This window comes from Rousettus aegyptiacus, unplaced genomic scaffold (genome assembly GCF_014176215.1).
Source record: "Rousettus aegyptiacus isolate mRouAeg1 unplaced genomic scaffold, mRouAeg1.p scaffold_m13_p_17, whole genome shotgun sequence".
NCBI classification, from domain to species: Eukaryota; Metazoa; Chordata; class Mammalia; order Chiroptera; family Pteropodidae; genus Rousettus; species Rousettus aegyptiacus.
The window spans coordinates 31295455-31310697 of NW_023416292.1; the positions used below are offsets into that span (position 1 = coordinate 31295455).

Consider the following 15243-nt stretch of genomic DNA (forward strand, 5'->3'; position numbering starts at 1 on the left):
AAAAAAAAGGGATGAACTACTGATACATGAAACAGTATGGATGAATTTCAAAAGCTTTATGTTAAAAAGTCAGACTCAAAAGTCCACATACTGTATGATTCCATTTTTATGGCATTTTGGAAAAGGCAAAACTGTAGGAACAGCAATTAGATTAGTGGTTGTCTGAGTTGGGTATAAATAAAGGGATTGGCTACTAAGGGGTACAGGGAACTTTGTAGGGTGGTGGAAATGTTCCATATTTTGATCATGTCAGTGACATGAATGTACGCATTTGTCAACTTCATAGAACTGAACATCTCTAAAGAGCGAATTTTACTTTATATAAATTATAGTTCAATGAACTGATTTTTAAAAGTATCCAAAACGCGAAAGCAAATCTGTTACGATTTTTAGTGATGTTTAAAATTATGTAATACTCAATGTAGTACTTTTGTACATTTCACTAAATATAGTGATAAATGTTTAGAAGTCTTTTTTGAGGTTTTGCTTATTTTATAGCAAAAAGGCAAATGCTCTTGGGGAAATAGCTGAAATAGTACCCAGAGACCAACAAGGTGACAAACTGAAATGGATTCCCATGTTGCAGAATTCTGTTGACAAACACCTGAGAAGCAGTGCTGAAGATTTGAAGAAACTAGTATTAGACCAATTTATGTAGTGATAAAATTTTGCTATTTAGTTGGATAAGAGAGCAACATCTATTTCTAATATGTTTTAATTTGGGGTGATTAATACATTCTGTTGCAGAAGAACTTCTTTTCTTAAGGAGGTGTCAAAAGTAAAATGTTTGGGAGAAGATATACTCACAACTAAAATGGTCTTTAATGGTCTTTAATGGTCTTTAAAGAATGACATTATGGAAAATTGTGGAGGTCTAATCACTAAGGAAATGGCTTATTTAACTCAAATTAATATAGAGTTTGGGGCTAGAGAGACCATCATAAACATAAAGTATTCACTACATAATTCCTATGCAAGAATTTTTTCATAAAGAAATTAAAGCAGAAGTGTACAATATGTACTCATGCAGTTAGTTCTAGAAATTGAGTTCTTTAAAATATAGCTGAATCTTTGCAACAAAAAAACTGGAAGAGACCATGAAATTTTTGTCCTACAAAGGGATATTCCGGTTAGTAAGTGACAAAGCACTTTAAGAGTTGTTCAACTTTAAGATAAATGTTCCAAATTTTTTTTCTTTGATGACGAAGGGCTGTCTATAGTATGTTACCAGTAGATTAAAAATAATAATAATGAATACATACTCAATGTGTCTTTTTAAATAAAGTACATATTTTTAAAAGAGTTAAAAGGTTATTTTTTAAAACAAAATTTGTGCTATGAAGAAGGCATTCTGAAATGAGATATTTGTAAATTTTTCTATTGTTATTTGCTTTTTGCTGCTCCAAATAATGGAAATATGCCACATATTAAAATTTATCTGAACATGTAAAACAAAACACTTGGAAATAAAAAATTTCTAAACTGTTAAAAAGAGATCCGTACAAATAGGTTAGGGGTTTTGAACTCATTTGTTACAAAGATTAACTTTTCACATTAGATTTTGCTCACTAGATTTGAACAAAATCTTACGTCTTTTGTAGGTAACACAGAAAAATGAGAATCATAGTTTAGTTAACACAATTGACGATGAACTTCTATTTGAACCTTTGTAATTTTGCATTACATTTTTTCTGCTACATTAGCCATGAAAACTAGATTCTTCATAAGTTGAGCATAAGACCAGACCATCAAATTATCACAAAAGGTCAAGCGATGACTATAATAAAATTAAGATTACTGCTCTCAAAAACTATATTATCAATAATACCTAGTGCTATTAGCAGATTTTTTGTGTTAATAAAATTATTTTATAAATAAATTTTGTTTGTCATTTAAAAATATTTTTGTGTATGTTTTATAATTATAAAATATACAAGTGTGATAGCAGATGTATAAAGGTTGATAATAAACATACACGCACTGGATACGTATGCTCAAATTTTTTACTGATGGGGTACGTTTAAGAAAATAGATTGAAAACAGCTGTCTAGTAGAATTAATAAATAATTATATAGTTTTTGTCATCCAACGGCATCTGGAAAAATGCTAGATACACAGTATTTAAAACTGTGTTGACTCTCACCGACCACCTCTGAATGCAACAGTTGGCAATTTACATGTGCTTTGTGTCTATGTATACTTCTCCCTCAGAGCATGTGTTTCATTTGGTGACTAATTCTTCCACGTGAGCGCTCCTGCGTAGCAGGCCATGACCACAGAGGCAGCAGTGCAGAGTGGTCGCAGTTTCTGAATTTAGACCACCTGTGTCTAAACCTGGGCCCCGTAATTTATTAGCTATGTGACTTTGAATAGATAAACATCTTCTCTGTGCCTCAGTTTCCTTGTATGCAAAATTGAGACAACAGCAGCGACTGCCTCATAGGCTTATGGTGAAGATAAAATGAGCAAATATGCATAATGTATGAGAGAATGCATGTGTGTGAGTATAAATCCATGTTTGGGACTATGACTGTGTGTCTAGGCATACACACATACACACACAATCTGGGTGAATACACTGGATATTTATATTTCATGTAATTTCATTTATCTTTCTGGCTCTCAATATGCATTTACGTTGAATGATAATAAAGTTATTAATAATATTAATAATATTAATAGCCAGCACTTATTGAGCATGAGTTCTAGGCATTAGTTTAAGCGCTTTACACAGATTATCCTGTTCATCTTTGGAAAAAACATGACATAACATAACTACATAACTTACTTTTACTACACCCATTTTACAGAATGAAGCTGAGGTCCAGAAAGGCAAAGTAACGCACTTAAATTCACACAGCTAGCATATGATAGAGCTAGAAAGCCCAGCTTTATAAATCACTGCTTACCACCTCCCCATTGACTTAACGGCATTATTTAATAGTCCTCCTTATATTCCACAATAATTTTATTCGTATGGTGCATACTTTCACATACTGTGAGTCTCATAACCAGCCCGTGACGCGAGTAGGGCAAGATTATCATCCTCACTTTTATGGGAGAAAAAACTGGTACAACGGAAATCACGTTGGTCTTTAGGTGGAAGTGTTTCTGTTTACAAATATCTTGGGTGCCTCTATGCACAGGAAGTCACTTGCCATAAATATACTGAGTACTTATAATGTGTCAAACTCAGACGTCGGTGCTGGGGATGTGAGCTACCGACTTCCCTTGGAAGTGTCACAGCCCAGTGGGAGACACAAGTATGGAAACCAAGAATCGTGCACGGTACAGTGTATGTGTCTCTACTACGGAGGATATGAAAAGACTGCTTATGGAGCACAGAAGGAGGGGCCATCTGTGCTGGGGAGGTCTTAGGAAAGGCAGAGGTGGCAGCGGGGGGTGGGGAGGCTTTTCTGGAAGAGAGAATGCATGTGCGTCAGTGGGAATCCATGCCTGTGACCATGACTGTGTGTCTAGGAGTGACTATATGTGGGTCTGCGCCTATTTTCACATATTAATTTATGTACACACAAGGCTGCAAGCGTGGGCTCAGAAGGCATGAATGTACAAGAGGGTGTGTCTGAACCCCCACATACCATAGCAGAGTGCAACCTGCGCTGGTCTGTCTCTCCATTTCCCCCTCTTCCCTCCAACACCAGGGTAACCAGAAATACCAGTTGCTTCCCAGTCTAGCAGTTGCCTTGTGGACTATGATTAGACCCTCCAGGTTTTTACAGCCTGTCAGCCTGAACATGTAGTGGTGTCGCAGAGCCAGCCGGCTTCTGTGAGAAACGGAGGGGGGGGGGGTGGCGCGGGGGAGTAAAGAGTACGGATATCTCTGTGCGGGTCCGTCTCTGTGCATCCTTCCGGCCGCGTGCGAATGCTTGGCCTTAGCGGCTCCTAGCTAGACTGGGGAAACGTCTCTTCTCCCTTCATCTTTGCAACCTTGGGGAATTCATCCACTCACCTAAACAGGGCTGGCTCTGCCTCCACTTAACTGTCCTTCTATGCAGGGGCTGGGCAGAGGCCAGGCTGGTGAGGGGTGGTGCCCATTTTCTGTGGAGGTGCTCCTTGCTCTCCCCAACTGCCACCCCATTCTGGTGCAGGCATCTCCCCTTGGATGAAAAATGTGTGCAAAGGCAAACAGGACTAGTGGGAGCCATGGGGAACCCAGACGGTCCCCCGCCCCAATGATAAAACATGGTTTTAGGGCAAAATTGATGAAGGAAGGAAAGCGGGGACTTCCCTTGCCAAAAATGTTCCCCCAGGGATTGGGGAGGTGGGGAGAGGTAGGGGTTATAGCTACATTACTCTTATTTCTTTTAAGCTTACACAATCAAAAAGCTAAAATGATTACAAATAATATATAATTGATGGTGGCTAACAGTATCTCTATAAAGTAACAAAATAACTGAACTAGATTTTCCCCCTTTGTTATAAGGAATATAAATTCAGAGCCATGGGGGTCATGTAAGGCAAAGGCATTACGTGCTAGAGTGCACTGGTGATTTGGATGTGTTTACATCATGGCCCAATGAATTACCACGCAGTAATTTGCAGATTAAACTAAGCAAAAATGGACCGCAATAATCAGCACATGCGGTATGCCATATTTTAAGTTGAATGAATGAGTGGGCGAAGAGAAAAACAAATACATTCAGAAAGTAAAACGGTCTCATATAGTGATCCTTGAAATTACAATACCTGGATTCTGCTCCCAGTTCCAAGGACTTAATCTATTGAAAGGTTTTCATCATATGTTGGAAAACTAGCCCAGTGGCAGGCTACCTCTCAAAGATATGACCATGCTTAATCGAGCCTCGTTGAAGTGCTTTTTAAAATGTATACGATCGCTAATAAACATTAGCATATTTGAGTGTTTGTTGTAGCACCATATACAGTATATATTTCTGTGTTTTGGACACAATTTTTTCCCCTAAACATTAGGGAGATATTCGTTTTGTAAAATGCTGGGAGAATTTTTCCAGTCAGTACGTCGTTTATTTGCACTTAAATACTGCATTGGTAATCTGAAAAAGAGAAATCATCTAATTATGGCTACAGATTCTGCTTCGAGTCTAAGGTTTCTATCATGGGCTGCTTTCAACTGTTATATTTTATGGCACAGATTCAGTGGGAATCTGATCTGCTAAAATATTTGGGCTGTGAAAACTCCAACACGGTGACAGATGTCAAGTCCAATTAAGTGACTCATGTCCAGGTTTCTGTCCAATAGGATTTCCCATTAAATATCAATTTAGGGAAAAAAAATTCCATCCCCCTTCTTAAGCCTTTATCTCTTCCACCATCTCCAGGCTGAATCAATTGGTACCAGGAGAGCCAAGAAGCCACCGCACCTCTGTCTCTGCTCTGGGTCTCACACCCTCTCCAGTCTTTCTCTGCTTCCCTGTCACTGTCCCTCCGGGAGGCGTTCACTTTCCACCCACCTTTCTCCAAGCCTCTCCAAGCCACTGACTATGTATATTTTGCTATAAGGTAAAGGAAGGCGGGGGGTAGGGGGTGGGAGCTGTGACCAAGCCTTGAAAGACTTTGAAACTGGAAATAGGTGTCTGTTTATACAACATACAAATCAATGAGGGAAGAGGAAGAGACAAGCTTAGCCCCGAGTTACAGGATTGTGTTCCTGGGAACTGGGGAGACATCGGCTGAACAAAGCCTTATCTCAAAAAAAAAAAAAAAAAAAAAAATCACTTCTGGGCAAGAACGCATCTCTGCCTTGCACTTCCCAGTCTCTGCTCAGCCGTGTTGAGGGAAGGAAAACGGGGATCCTACAGGAGCGGAATCTTATCTTAACCATCTTTCTTACTGATTCTTCCGCGATTAGAAAGTGGAGGAATCAGTCAGTCCTTTGATGTGATTGTGCTTATTTCTGCAACTCTTTTGTTATTTATAGAGACCTAGAAGAGGAACACAGGCACGAGACTTTTCGACACATCGTTCAGGAAAAAAATCAACAACGAATTTCCTGAAATGTCTGAGAACAATTAAAAGGAAAAGGCGATTTTGATCTACCAACTAAGTATAAACAAACGATCATTCGTATAGTCCATACTCTGAGATAGCATCGTCCCCCGCTGTGGGCACTGGCAAGATGACAGCTGCTTTTTCTTATTTAAATGTAATAAATATTTGTTGCCTTTAATATATTTCGGAATTCCTCCCCGCTATTCCCTGGAATTTTAACTCTAAAAGATTGAAGAAAAGATTATCGAAGAGGCTTTTGCAAGGTAAGGCTCCTTTAAATAATTTTTTTTTTTTTTGCCAGCTTGGAACTAAGTTAGATTGTTCATATGGCATTGACAGATGCATTTCAGTTAATTGTCGAAGAAGTAAAATGCAAACATGACGCGTTGTTTACGAATATTTTTTAAAAGGAGGAGAATTTCACATGCTTTGAGTGCAACCCAGGAACTTTTCACCGGAACTGCAACTCTGTAGTGGCTGATTGTGATTTTCCATTACTCGCTCATTTATTTATGCCCCTTCAAGCTGGATGTGTAGGTGCAAGTTGCTCTACTTACAAACGTATTGGTGGAAAGCCCGCAGGGAGTCACACGCAGTTCACTTGGAACGTTTGTTTTTATTTTGCCTTAGAGGGGACCTGTCTTCCTCGCGGGGGAAATGAAAGCCGAATTCGCAGCTCACCGAGTGCGGTGGTAGATGCGGATCGCACATCCTTGCTTTTGTCTGTCTCTCTGGAAGCAAACTCTCCTGCACGCGCGGGCGCGGGTCTCTCTCGCGGCGACTTCGCCCGGGCTGCACGCTGGGTGCCCAGCGCCCACGGCCGGGGCGCACGACGCCCGCAGGTGCCTTACCTTCCTGCCGGGCCCTTGCTAGAAGCCCCACGTCCCCCGGAGCCCGGCAATCGTGGGTCGCCACCTTGCAGAAGGCTCTCAGTAGTAGGGGCTGGTCCTCTAGGCGCCCGGGAGGAGCCGGGCGAGGCGACCTTTCCAAGAGGCCATCGTTAGAGGAGAGCTGGGGACAGGCCAGCTCGGCCTTGGCCAGGCCGCTCGCGGACAGCTGCGGGCTCCGACTGCGGTCCCCGGAGCACCTAACTTTGCAGGCGGAGGTGGCGCTCGGGCCGGGCCATCCCGCGCGCGCCCGCCTCCTCCGGCCCGGGCCCTGCCCGCCGCCTCCCTCCCCAGCCTCTCCTCCCGCTGCGCCTCGGCCACCGGCGCTTCCCTGCGCGGCGGCCGGCGGGCTGCCGGGCGCATTGTCTCATCCCTCGTCGCCGCGCCCCTGGGTCCCCGATGTGCGTTGCTGTCTGCGTGACAGATGGTGCTTCGGAAGCCTGCGAGGGCAGAGGCGTCAGTGTCGTGTCGAAAGGAGCCTCCGCGTTTGTCGAGTCAGCTCTTTATAATTTCGTAGCCTCGCGAAGGGGACCTGGAAGCCCGTGCGCTCCGGGCCGGGCCTCCTCTCCAGCGCCGGGCGCCATCCCCGAGACCAGCGCGAGGCCTTCGGGCGCCGTGGCTCTCCGGCTGCCACGTCCGAGGCCCCTGGGGCGGGATTCCCGCCCCCCATAAAACCGAGAGGTGTCTGTCTTTCGGAATCGTTTGTTTGTCGGGGAAGAGGAGAGGGAGGCAGAATGGCGGAGTTCGTATGAGGCCGGAGGCGGCACACCCAGGCCTCGCAGCCTGCGGTCGTCCCCCGGCCAGGCCCCAGGCCGGCTGGCCCCCCTGCAGGCCCAGGTGTCAGGTCCAGGATGCGGCCCGGCGGAGCCGAGACCTCGCGGGCCCCGGAGGGCTCCCTCCCCGCCGGGCCCCCTGCACCGAGCGCGCACCGGCCTGTCCGGGCGGGGTAGGCCCTCGCCCACTCCGGCTCCGATCCAAAGACCCCGATTCCTTTTATTGATTGATTTTCTGACTCCCCCTCAGCCTCCAAAATGATGCTGAGTCCGGACCAAGCCGCCGACTCGGACCACCCCAGCTCGGCGCACTCGGACCCGGAGTCCCTGGGCGGCGCGGACGCCAAGGTGCTGGGCAGCGTGTCGGACCTGGAGCCGGTGGAAGAGGCGGAGGGCGACGGCAAGGGCGGCGGCCGGGCCGCGCTGTACCCGCATCCGCAGCAGCTGAGCCGCGAGGAGAAGCGCCGCCGCCGCCGCGCCACGGCCAAGTACCGCTCGGCGCACGCCACGCGCGAGCGCATCCGCGTGGAGGCCTTCAACCTGGCCTTCGCCGAGCTCCGCAAACTGCTGCCCACGCTGCCCCCAGACAAGAAGCTCTCCAAGATCGAGATCCTGCGCCTGGCCATCTGCTACATCTCCTATCTCAACCACGTCCTGGACGTGTAGGGCCAGGCGCGCTGCGGGAGGCCGCGCGGGTCCGGATGTCGGCTGGGACCGCGACCGACTCCGGAGGCGGCCTCGGGGCTGGCGGAGGAGACGGCGGCCCAGGGGGAGCCTCGCACCGGGGAAGCAGTTCTCAACGTGTTGCGCTCTCTCGGATCGGCAGGACGACGAGGATGGGTTTCCATCTCTGCAAGGTGGGGATGTCTGACGAGCCCTGGGGCTCGCGGGGAGTTTGGGTGGGGGCGTATTTTCCAGGCCGGGCGGACCTCCTGCGGGCACCCGAGGCGAGCCGCCTCCAGGCCTCCCCGACAGATGTTAGGATCCCTTTAAGGGTGGTTTGCTTTAGCTCACCGGAGACTTGGAGCTCCCCGATTTTACCTCCCACAGCTCTCCATGTTTTGAGAGAATGAAGGCAGAGCCTCGGAGTACAGGCTCTTAACTTTAGACGATCCGGATTTTTTCCTAATTGACAAGTCACCAGACTTTCGAAGGGGAAGGGCTGTGGAGGGAATCTCCTCTCCAGTGTAGAGATTTTAGGCACATTAAGGTGCAACAGGAAACTTTCTGTACCGTTGTGAAAAGAGAGATTAGATTAGAATCCAAACACAACAATCCCCGCATATCTGGTAAGGTTAGAGGCATTGAGAACAGAGAGACACTTTGTGGGAGATTTGAACCTGGTGAGATTTGAACCACCAGGTATGACACTAATGGAGACAGGAAACTCCGTATTTAAATGGAAGGAAAACTTAATATCTGATTGCTTTTGCAGGCGAAGTGCCCCTTTATATATCCAAAAACATCTATTTGTGACCTTAAACATGTGGACCCATAGGTGCAGTTAGAAAAAGACAACCTATTTTTATTTATGTTAGAAGGAGTAGAGTATTTTTTCCAAGACATTTATTTTTCAGAGTGGTGATAATTTTACTTTGTATACTCTGTGCCAATTTATTTATAGTCGAGTGTTTACACTTTTTCCTGTGGGATAATTATTACGTCCAACTTTTTACGTGTTTGTTGAGGTTATACTGTGGTCTTTCTTTTTGATCTAATTATATTGCACTTGTATGACAAATTCCCCACGTCTCCCTGTTTCTAAACATATTTTATATATTAAGATGTTTGTTCTTGAAAGGTTCTTTTGTTGTGAGATCAGCAACCCTAGCACTTCACTATTATAGTTTTTTAAAAAAGTAACTGTTGTTCTTATCTGTAGTTATGTCTGAAAAGTACTTTACAAACTGTTTATAAGGAGAGTAGCTTCTGTATGTGTGTGTGTATGTATGTGTGTGTGTGTGTGATCTTTGTGCGTGGGATGATTTTTAGGAAACTAAGTTATTTTCCTAAAAAAAAAAAAAAAAATTCAGAACTACTTTCCTCTGTGACAACCAAAAAGAAAAGTCTATAACCTGAAAATGTTTCATGTTCTCAGCTGTGAAACTCTTAAAACAAGGAGTGTATTTTAGAGACAAGGGGGAAAAAAAACCACATCTGCTATCCAAAGATTTTAGTCTTTTTCAGGGTTTTTTTGTGTCTCTGTTGCTTTATATAATGCAATATTTTGTAGTGAAAATAGATATAACCTGGTTTCTATCTGACGAGTTTTTCAGATCTCATGAATGGTGCGCTGTTTTGCATATAAATAAAGGTATCAAATGAAGTCCTCTCCTTTATTTTAAGTATACTGTCTAAAAGTAATGATCACACTGGCTGAGCATGAAATACCTTAATGGACTCAATTCCTCAGAAAGGAACTAGTGAAAACAAAACAAAACAAAACAAGACCTTAATATATTTGTGTCAAGATATTTAATACTCTTCCTAAACTTAGCCACCGATCAGTCTATAAATAGATGCGCCTCATAGGATAGTGACATAGATCACGTTTCTCTCAATGAGGAAAAAATTATAGTGTTTATGTAAAAATATGACATGAATCATAGATTCTTTTGCCCTAAATGGAAACTGAGTAACTAACCCTATCTCTTCAAATTAGAGTTGGGGAGCTGAAGTCCCTTTCCTAAGTCACATAGCTATGGGAGAAGAGGTCCCTGACATGATGAGGACTCTCAGCCCTCAGGCTGCTTCTTAAGAACAAGGTGGATATTGTGACTGCAGCCCTCGGACATCTAATGGGGACATAGATTCAGGACATGACACCTGCAAACAAGAAAAAAGGTTAGCCTGGGTCAACCTTGAGGTATGATGAATATCCTCTACAAAAGCCTATTGTTAGTATAGAAGTGGGAAGTAGCAGAAGATATAAGTTAAAAACTACACGTACACACACAGAATGTTATGAACTATGGGTCTATATTACACCAAATCTCTGGTTGCAGAGTTAAAAGTGTAATTATATGGATGCTTGGTTTTATGTCTATAAAATATCTGGGATTACGAGTGTTTTTCACTTTTCACCCAGGTACCTTGTAGTCAGGTTCAGACACGTGATAAGTGAGACTTTGTTCTCTTCACATGGAGGTGCTCAGTAGGAAAGCACTCCATAGGACATGAGAAAGAATCGTGCTTTCTCTGGCCTGGTCACTGCAGCTGTGACTGGTCATGCCGGCCTGCAAACATGTGCTATCATGGGACTGAAGTGTTTGCAGGTCTTCCCAGCTCCATGAGTGGGGAGGGATGTCTACTCCCAGTACTCACAGCACTTCTCTATTATCGGACAGAAAAACTGGCCCTGCTCCTATGCTGAGGAAATAAAGTCAGCTTCTAACTCCTGGAGACATTCCGAGGGCCTCCCTTTCCTGGTTTAGGAGCCCAGCTTCCAAGAGACCAACACAGTCCTGCCACTGACATCTAGGAGGACCCTGTTAACTCACCTCCCTAGACTAAGGCCCTCACCCGTAGTTGGATGGAGAGCAGACCCGGACAAATGTCAAAATCCCTTCTCAGCTACACAGCCTATGTGGTCCCAGGAGAGCATCTTAGGAATGTCACTTCAAATCCGAGGCTGCTGAGCACCCTGTGAAGAGAGAGGCAGCGGGGTGGCACTCTGCTAGGCCAGGACAGAGGGTGACTGGCTCATCCCTGGCACGTAGCACGGACCCCGTGGCTGTTCAGCCATAGATGAGGATCGTAACGATGCTACTCTGAATAGTGACGGTGATCGTTCGAACTGCATTCAGCAAATATTTACTGAGGACCTACTGTGTGCCAGGCATGGTTCCAGTGCTAAAGACAGAGGAACAGATGAGAGCAGCGCACTGCCAACGAGTAAACAGCATCTCATTTCAGGGAGTGAGATGAACATGAAGCGGGGTAAGGAGACGGAGGCCGCAGCTGGGGTGCTGGCGAGGGCGTCGCCTTAGACAGAGCGGCTAGGGAAGGTCACTCCTGGCAGGGAACTCCGCATGGAGACTCGGACCCGCCTCACCAGCAGCCTCCACAATTGCTGCCACTTGTTAACCTGTCCTGTGCTCATGCCACGAGAGCCCTTGGCCGCCACTCCCCGCCCCGACAGCCGGGGCCTTGCCCTTCACCCCCCAGCCGCTCCTTCCCTACGCAGACCCTGGCCCATACTTCCTCCCGCTCCTTTTGCCTTCTGCTGTTGGAACTCCAGCTGCTCGACAACTGGCCAGGGCCTCGCTGTTCCTCCCAAAAATCCTAGCCCCACCTGGCTCGGCCGACAATGCCACCTGTGCTGAATATTTCTGTGCCCAGATGGCTGCCCCATACCTGCCACCATCCGGAGACATCCAGAGAAAAAGGGCAAAAGTCCTGGGCAAAAAAACCCTTTCCTTTTAGGGAGCGTGTGGGGTGGTGGGCAGGATCGGAGCGGGAAGAGCAGGCCGTGGACAGGGGAAGCGGGTCTGGAGGGAAACAAGACTGGACGGAGGTGGAGGACACGGGCTGGGAACCCACACCAACCCCGTTCTCGGGGTGTCCTTCAGTGGCCCGGCCCCATAACCGGGCATCACCAGATGAGGTGAGTAGCATGAGCTGACCTCCGCGGCGCTGTGATTTATCCAGTTCCCACCAGTGCTGTCTGCCTCTGGGTCCCCGTCTTCCTCCCACTGAGGTCTGGGGTGGCCGGGGCTAAGGAGGAGGGGATGGCATGTATGGCCGATGCCCTTCTCCAGGCTTAGAAGGGCTGTCTCTGTTATTGGCAGTAGGAGACGTATTAACAGCTGGCATGTGGTGAGTGCGTCCTACATGCTTCCTGAGTGAAGGGTGATGCAGGCATTACCTCATTTAATTCTCACAGCCACCTGATGAGGTATGTTCTTTCATCATCTCCATTTAACAGATGAGGAAACTGAGGCTTAGAGAGACTAAATAACTTGCCCAGGGTCATGAAGCCAGGTTTCTGGGTTTATCAAAGTGCCTGTCTTTACCCGTTATAGTCCACGGTTTTCCTTTGCTAGAGGGGTACAGTGCCACGCGCACACCTGACCCTCGGCCCCTGCACCCTGTCTCCCCACACAGGTGCTTAGGGGACACTTCAGCTCAGGTAGTGCCAGAGGAGTCCAGGTCTGCAGGCCACCGGCTGTCTCACCAAGGGGACGGGCGCGTGGAGGCGAAGACCGAGCCGGGGCTCCACTTGCCAGGTCAGACGTGCGCCCTGGCTTGGGGCTCACCATCGGGAAGACACTGCAGGCTAGTGGCGGCCCTGGACCAGGCCCTCCTGAAGGAGCTGGGGGCTAACCTGACACTGTCCGCGGCATCACTATTCTCCACCGCACTGGGTGGGTGTGTGCGGCTCCTCGGTCGCCCCCACCCCACTCCTTAGCGCATTGAAGCCCATTCTCATGCTGCTCCAAGATCCATCTTTTAAGGTAGCACGTTGTCCCCTGCCTGAAAATTCTTCTCGGCTTCTCATAGTCTATATAAAACAAGTTCTTTCTCTGGCCACAAAAACCTTTCACAACCTTGTTCCAGACACTCTGTAGCACCATTTCGGCCTCTCTCCCTGAGGGTACATGTCCCTGCTGAATTCAGATTCCCTCCCTTCCCCGGAGATGGATGCCTGCTTCTTTATGGCCTGTGCCTTCGCACTAGCGGCCCTCTGCTTCGAATGCTCTCCTCCGGGCTTGTTTTCTGCCCAGAAAATTCTAATTGCTCCATCGTCACTCAACTCAAATGTAACCGCTTCGTAAACTTTCCCTCAATTTCCTTGAGCATTGTTCGCTGCTTTCTGAGTCCCATGTCCAAATATCACTATGCTAAAATCTAATTGTGTCTCTCATCCTATGTTTGAGGCCCAGGAGGCTGGGGCTTGGTTCGGACCTGGCTCCAACTTATTCCAAATGCGATGCCGAACATGTTACTACATTTCCTGCAGGCTCTGCTTTCAAATGTGTAGGATGAGAGCAAACACGCGCCTCTCTGAAGGGCTCGCTGTGAGGTTTCCGTGGAGTAAGGTGAGTGCTTACCAGAACAGGAAGAACACTGTAAGTGCTCGATAAATGCGAGCTATTGTTACCTTTGTATTGATAGTATGCACAGAAGCTAAAAATAATAATGCGACAATAATCCGTTAATGTATTAATGATTTGTGGTGTCTGCCAACTGTATTCATCTGCATATGACACATTATTAGCTCTACAAAAAGACAGAAATAATCTCTGTTCTATAAGACAGAACACATCACAGGTAAGTAGATAGATAGTAATCCATAGAAAAAAGCATAAACACATACGTAAAGTTATGTACGTGTCTGAAAGCCCCTCTCCACTCGTGTGGGAGGTCTGGCCTAAGCCTTTTCTTTCTTCAAGACCTTGGTTTACCCCAGAACGCGGAACGCTGGGACAGGCACTATGACAGAGTGGCCAGGAGCGCTGACTCTGACCAAGTGTATCTGTGTTCAAACCCCAGTTCTCCTAGTACCTAGATGTGGCCTTGAACAAATCACTTAATTCTGCGCTTCAGTTTTCCACCTGTAGCGTGGGGGTGGTAATGGCACGCACCCTATAGTGTTGTCAGGAAGATTAATCTAATTAATTGATGTAAAGCACTCAGAACATGTCTGATGCATGCTTGGTACTGCTTTATAGTGAGTTTTATGACAGGCGACCTATTCGAAAGTTAAACCGTTAAATTGTTTTTTAAGTAATGAAGAGAGAAATTGCTGGAACTTCCCGTTCAATTTTGCTATGTATTCCCACCTCAAGTAGGAAGTTCCTCACGCCTTTGGTGATCATTCCAGAAAGGTATCAGGAAAAGGGGAGATGTCAAGAGCCTCTTGAATCCCAGGAAAGTTGATAAGACACGTGGGTGTAGGGATCGGGGTGCTGGGGGGGTCCTTCCTGGGGTGGCCGGGCCTAGGATGGGCAACTGGGAGGAAAAGGACATCAGGGCTGCTCTGCCCGAGGGGCTCAGAGGCTCAGACCGAAGGGCACAGGATGAAGGAAACAGCCTCCGGCGCTGCCTGCCAGGGCAGGGCGGGGGGCGGGGGGATGCGGGGTACCTGGCGCACTGCCGCACTGATACTCACGGGGGCGGGGTACCTGCCGCACTGATACTCACGGGGGCGGGGTACCTGCCTCACTGATACTCACGAGAGCGGGGTACCTGCCACTCTGATACTCATGAGAGCGGGGTACCTGCCGCACTGATACTCACAAGAGTGGGGTACCTGGCGCACTGCCGCACTGATACTCACGGGGGCGGGGTACCTGCCGCACTGATACTCACGGGGGCGGGGTACCTGCCGCACTGATACTCACGGGGGCGGGGTACCCGGCGCACTGATGCTCACGAGGGCCGGGGCTGGTCCTGGGCCCTGAGAGTCAGCTGTGCGGAGGGCTGAGTCCGGGACGAGGGGGAGGCTGCTTGGGCGTGAGGTGACTCGGGTGAGTAAAAATTATCGGCATGAATTTTCTGCGCAACTATGTAAACAACAACAAAAAGTCATGCAAAATTTAAGAACATCCACAAAAGGGAAGGGAAGAGTAGCCTGGGCTCTAATGTTCCCG

At 47.1% G+C, this 15243-nt stretch overlaps 1 protein-coding gene across 2 annotated transcripts; it reads left to right on the forward strand.

Moving 5' to 3' along the window:
• The first annotated feature begins 5356 nt into the window (after positions 1–5356).
• Positions 5357–9974, forward strand: NHLH2 (nescient helix-loop-helix 2). 2 transcript variants are annotated; one of them, XM_016124350.2, is made up of 3 exons: positions 5357–5499; positions 5918–6251; positions 7899–9974. In XM_016124350.2, exon 3 carries the CDS (start codon positions 7907–7909, stop codon positions 8312–8314), a length of 408 nt encoding a protein of 135 aa, XP_015979836.1. In that variant the 5' UTR covers positions 5357–5499; positions 5918–6251; positions 7899–7906; the 3' UTR covers positions 8315–9974. The 2 variants fall into 2 exon arrangements, with proteins under 2 accessions (XP_015979836.1, XP_036090942.1); XM_036235049.1 differs by lacking the exons at positions 5357–5499; positions 5918–6251 and adding an exon at positions 6505–7556.
• Positions 9975–15243: the final 5269 nt, after the last annotated feature.

What these genes read in the sequence shown, in the direction of transcription:
- NHLH2 (XM_016124350.2), top strand. Translation starts at nt 7,907, where the DNA reads ATGATGCTGAGTCCGGACCAAGCCGCCGACTCGGACCACCCCAGCTCG.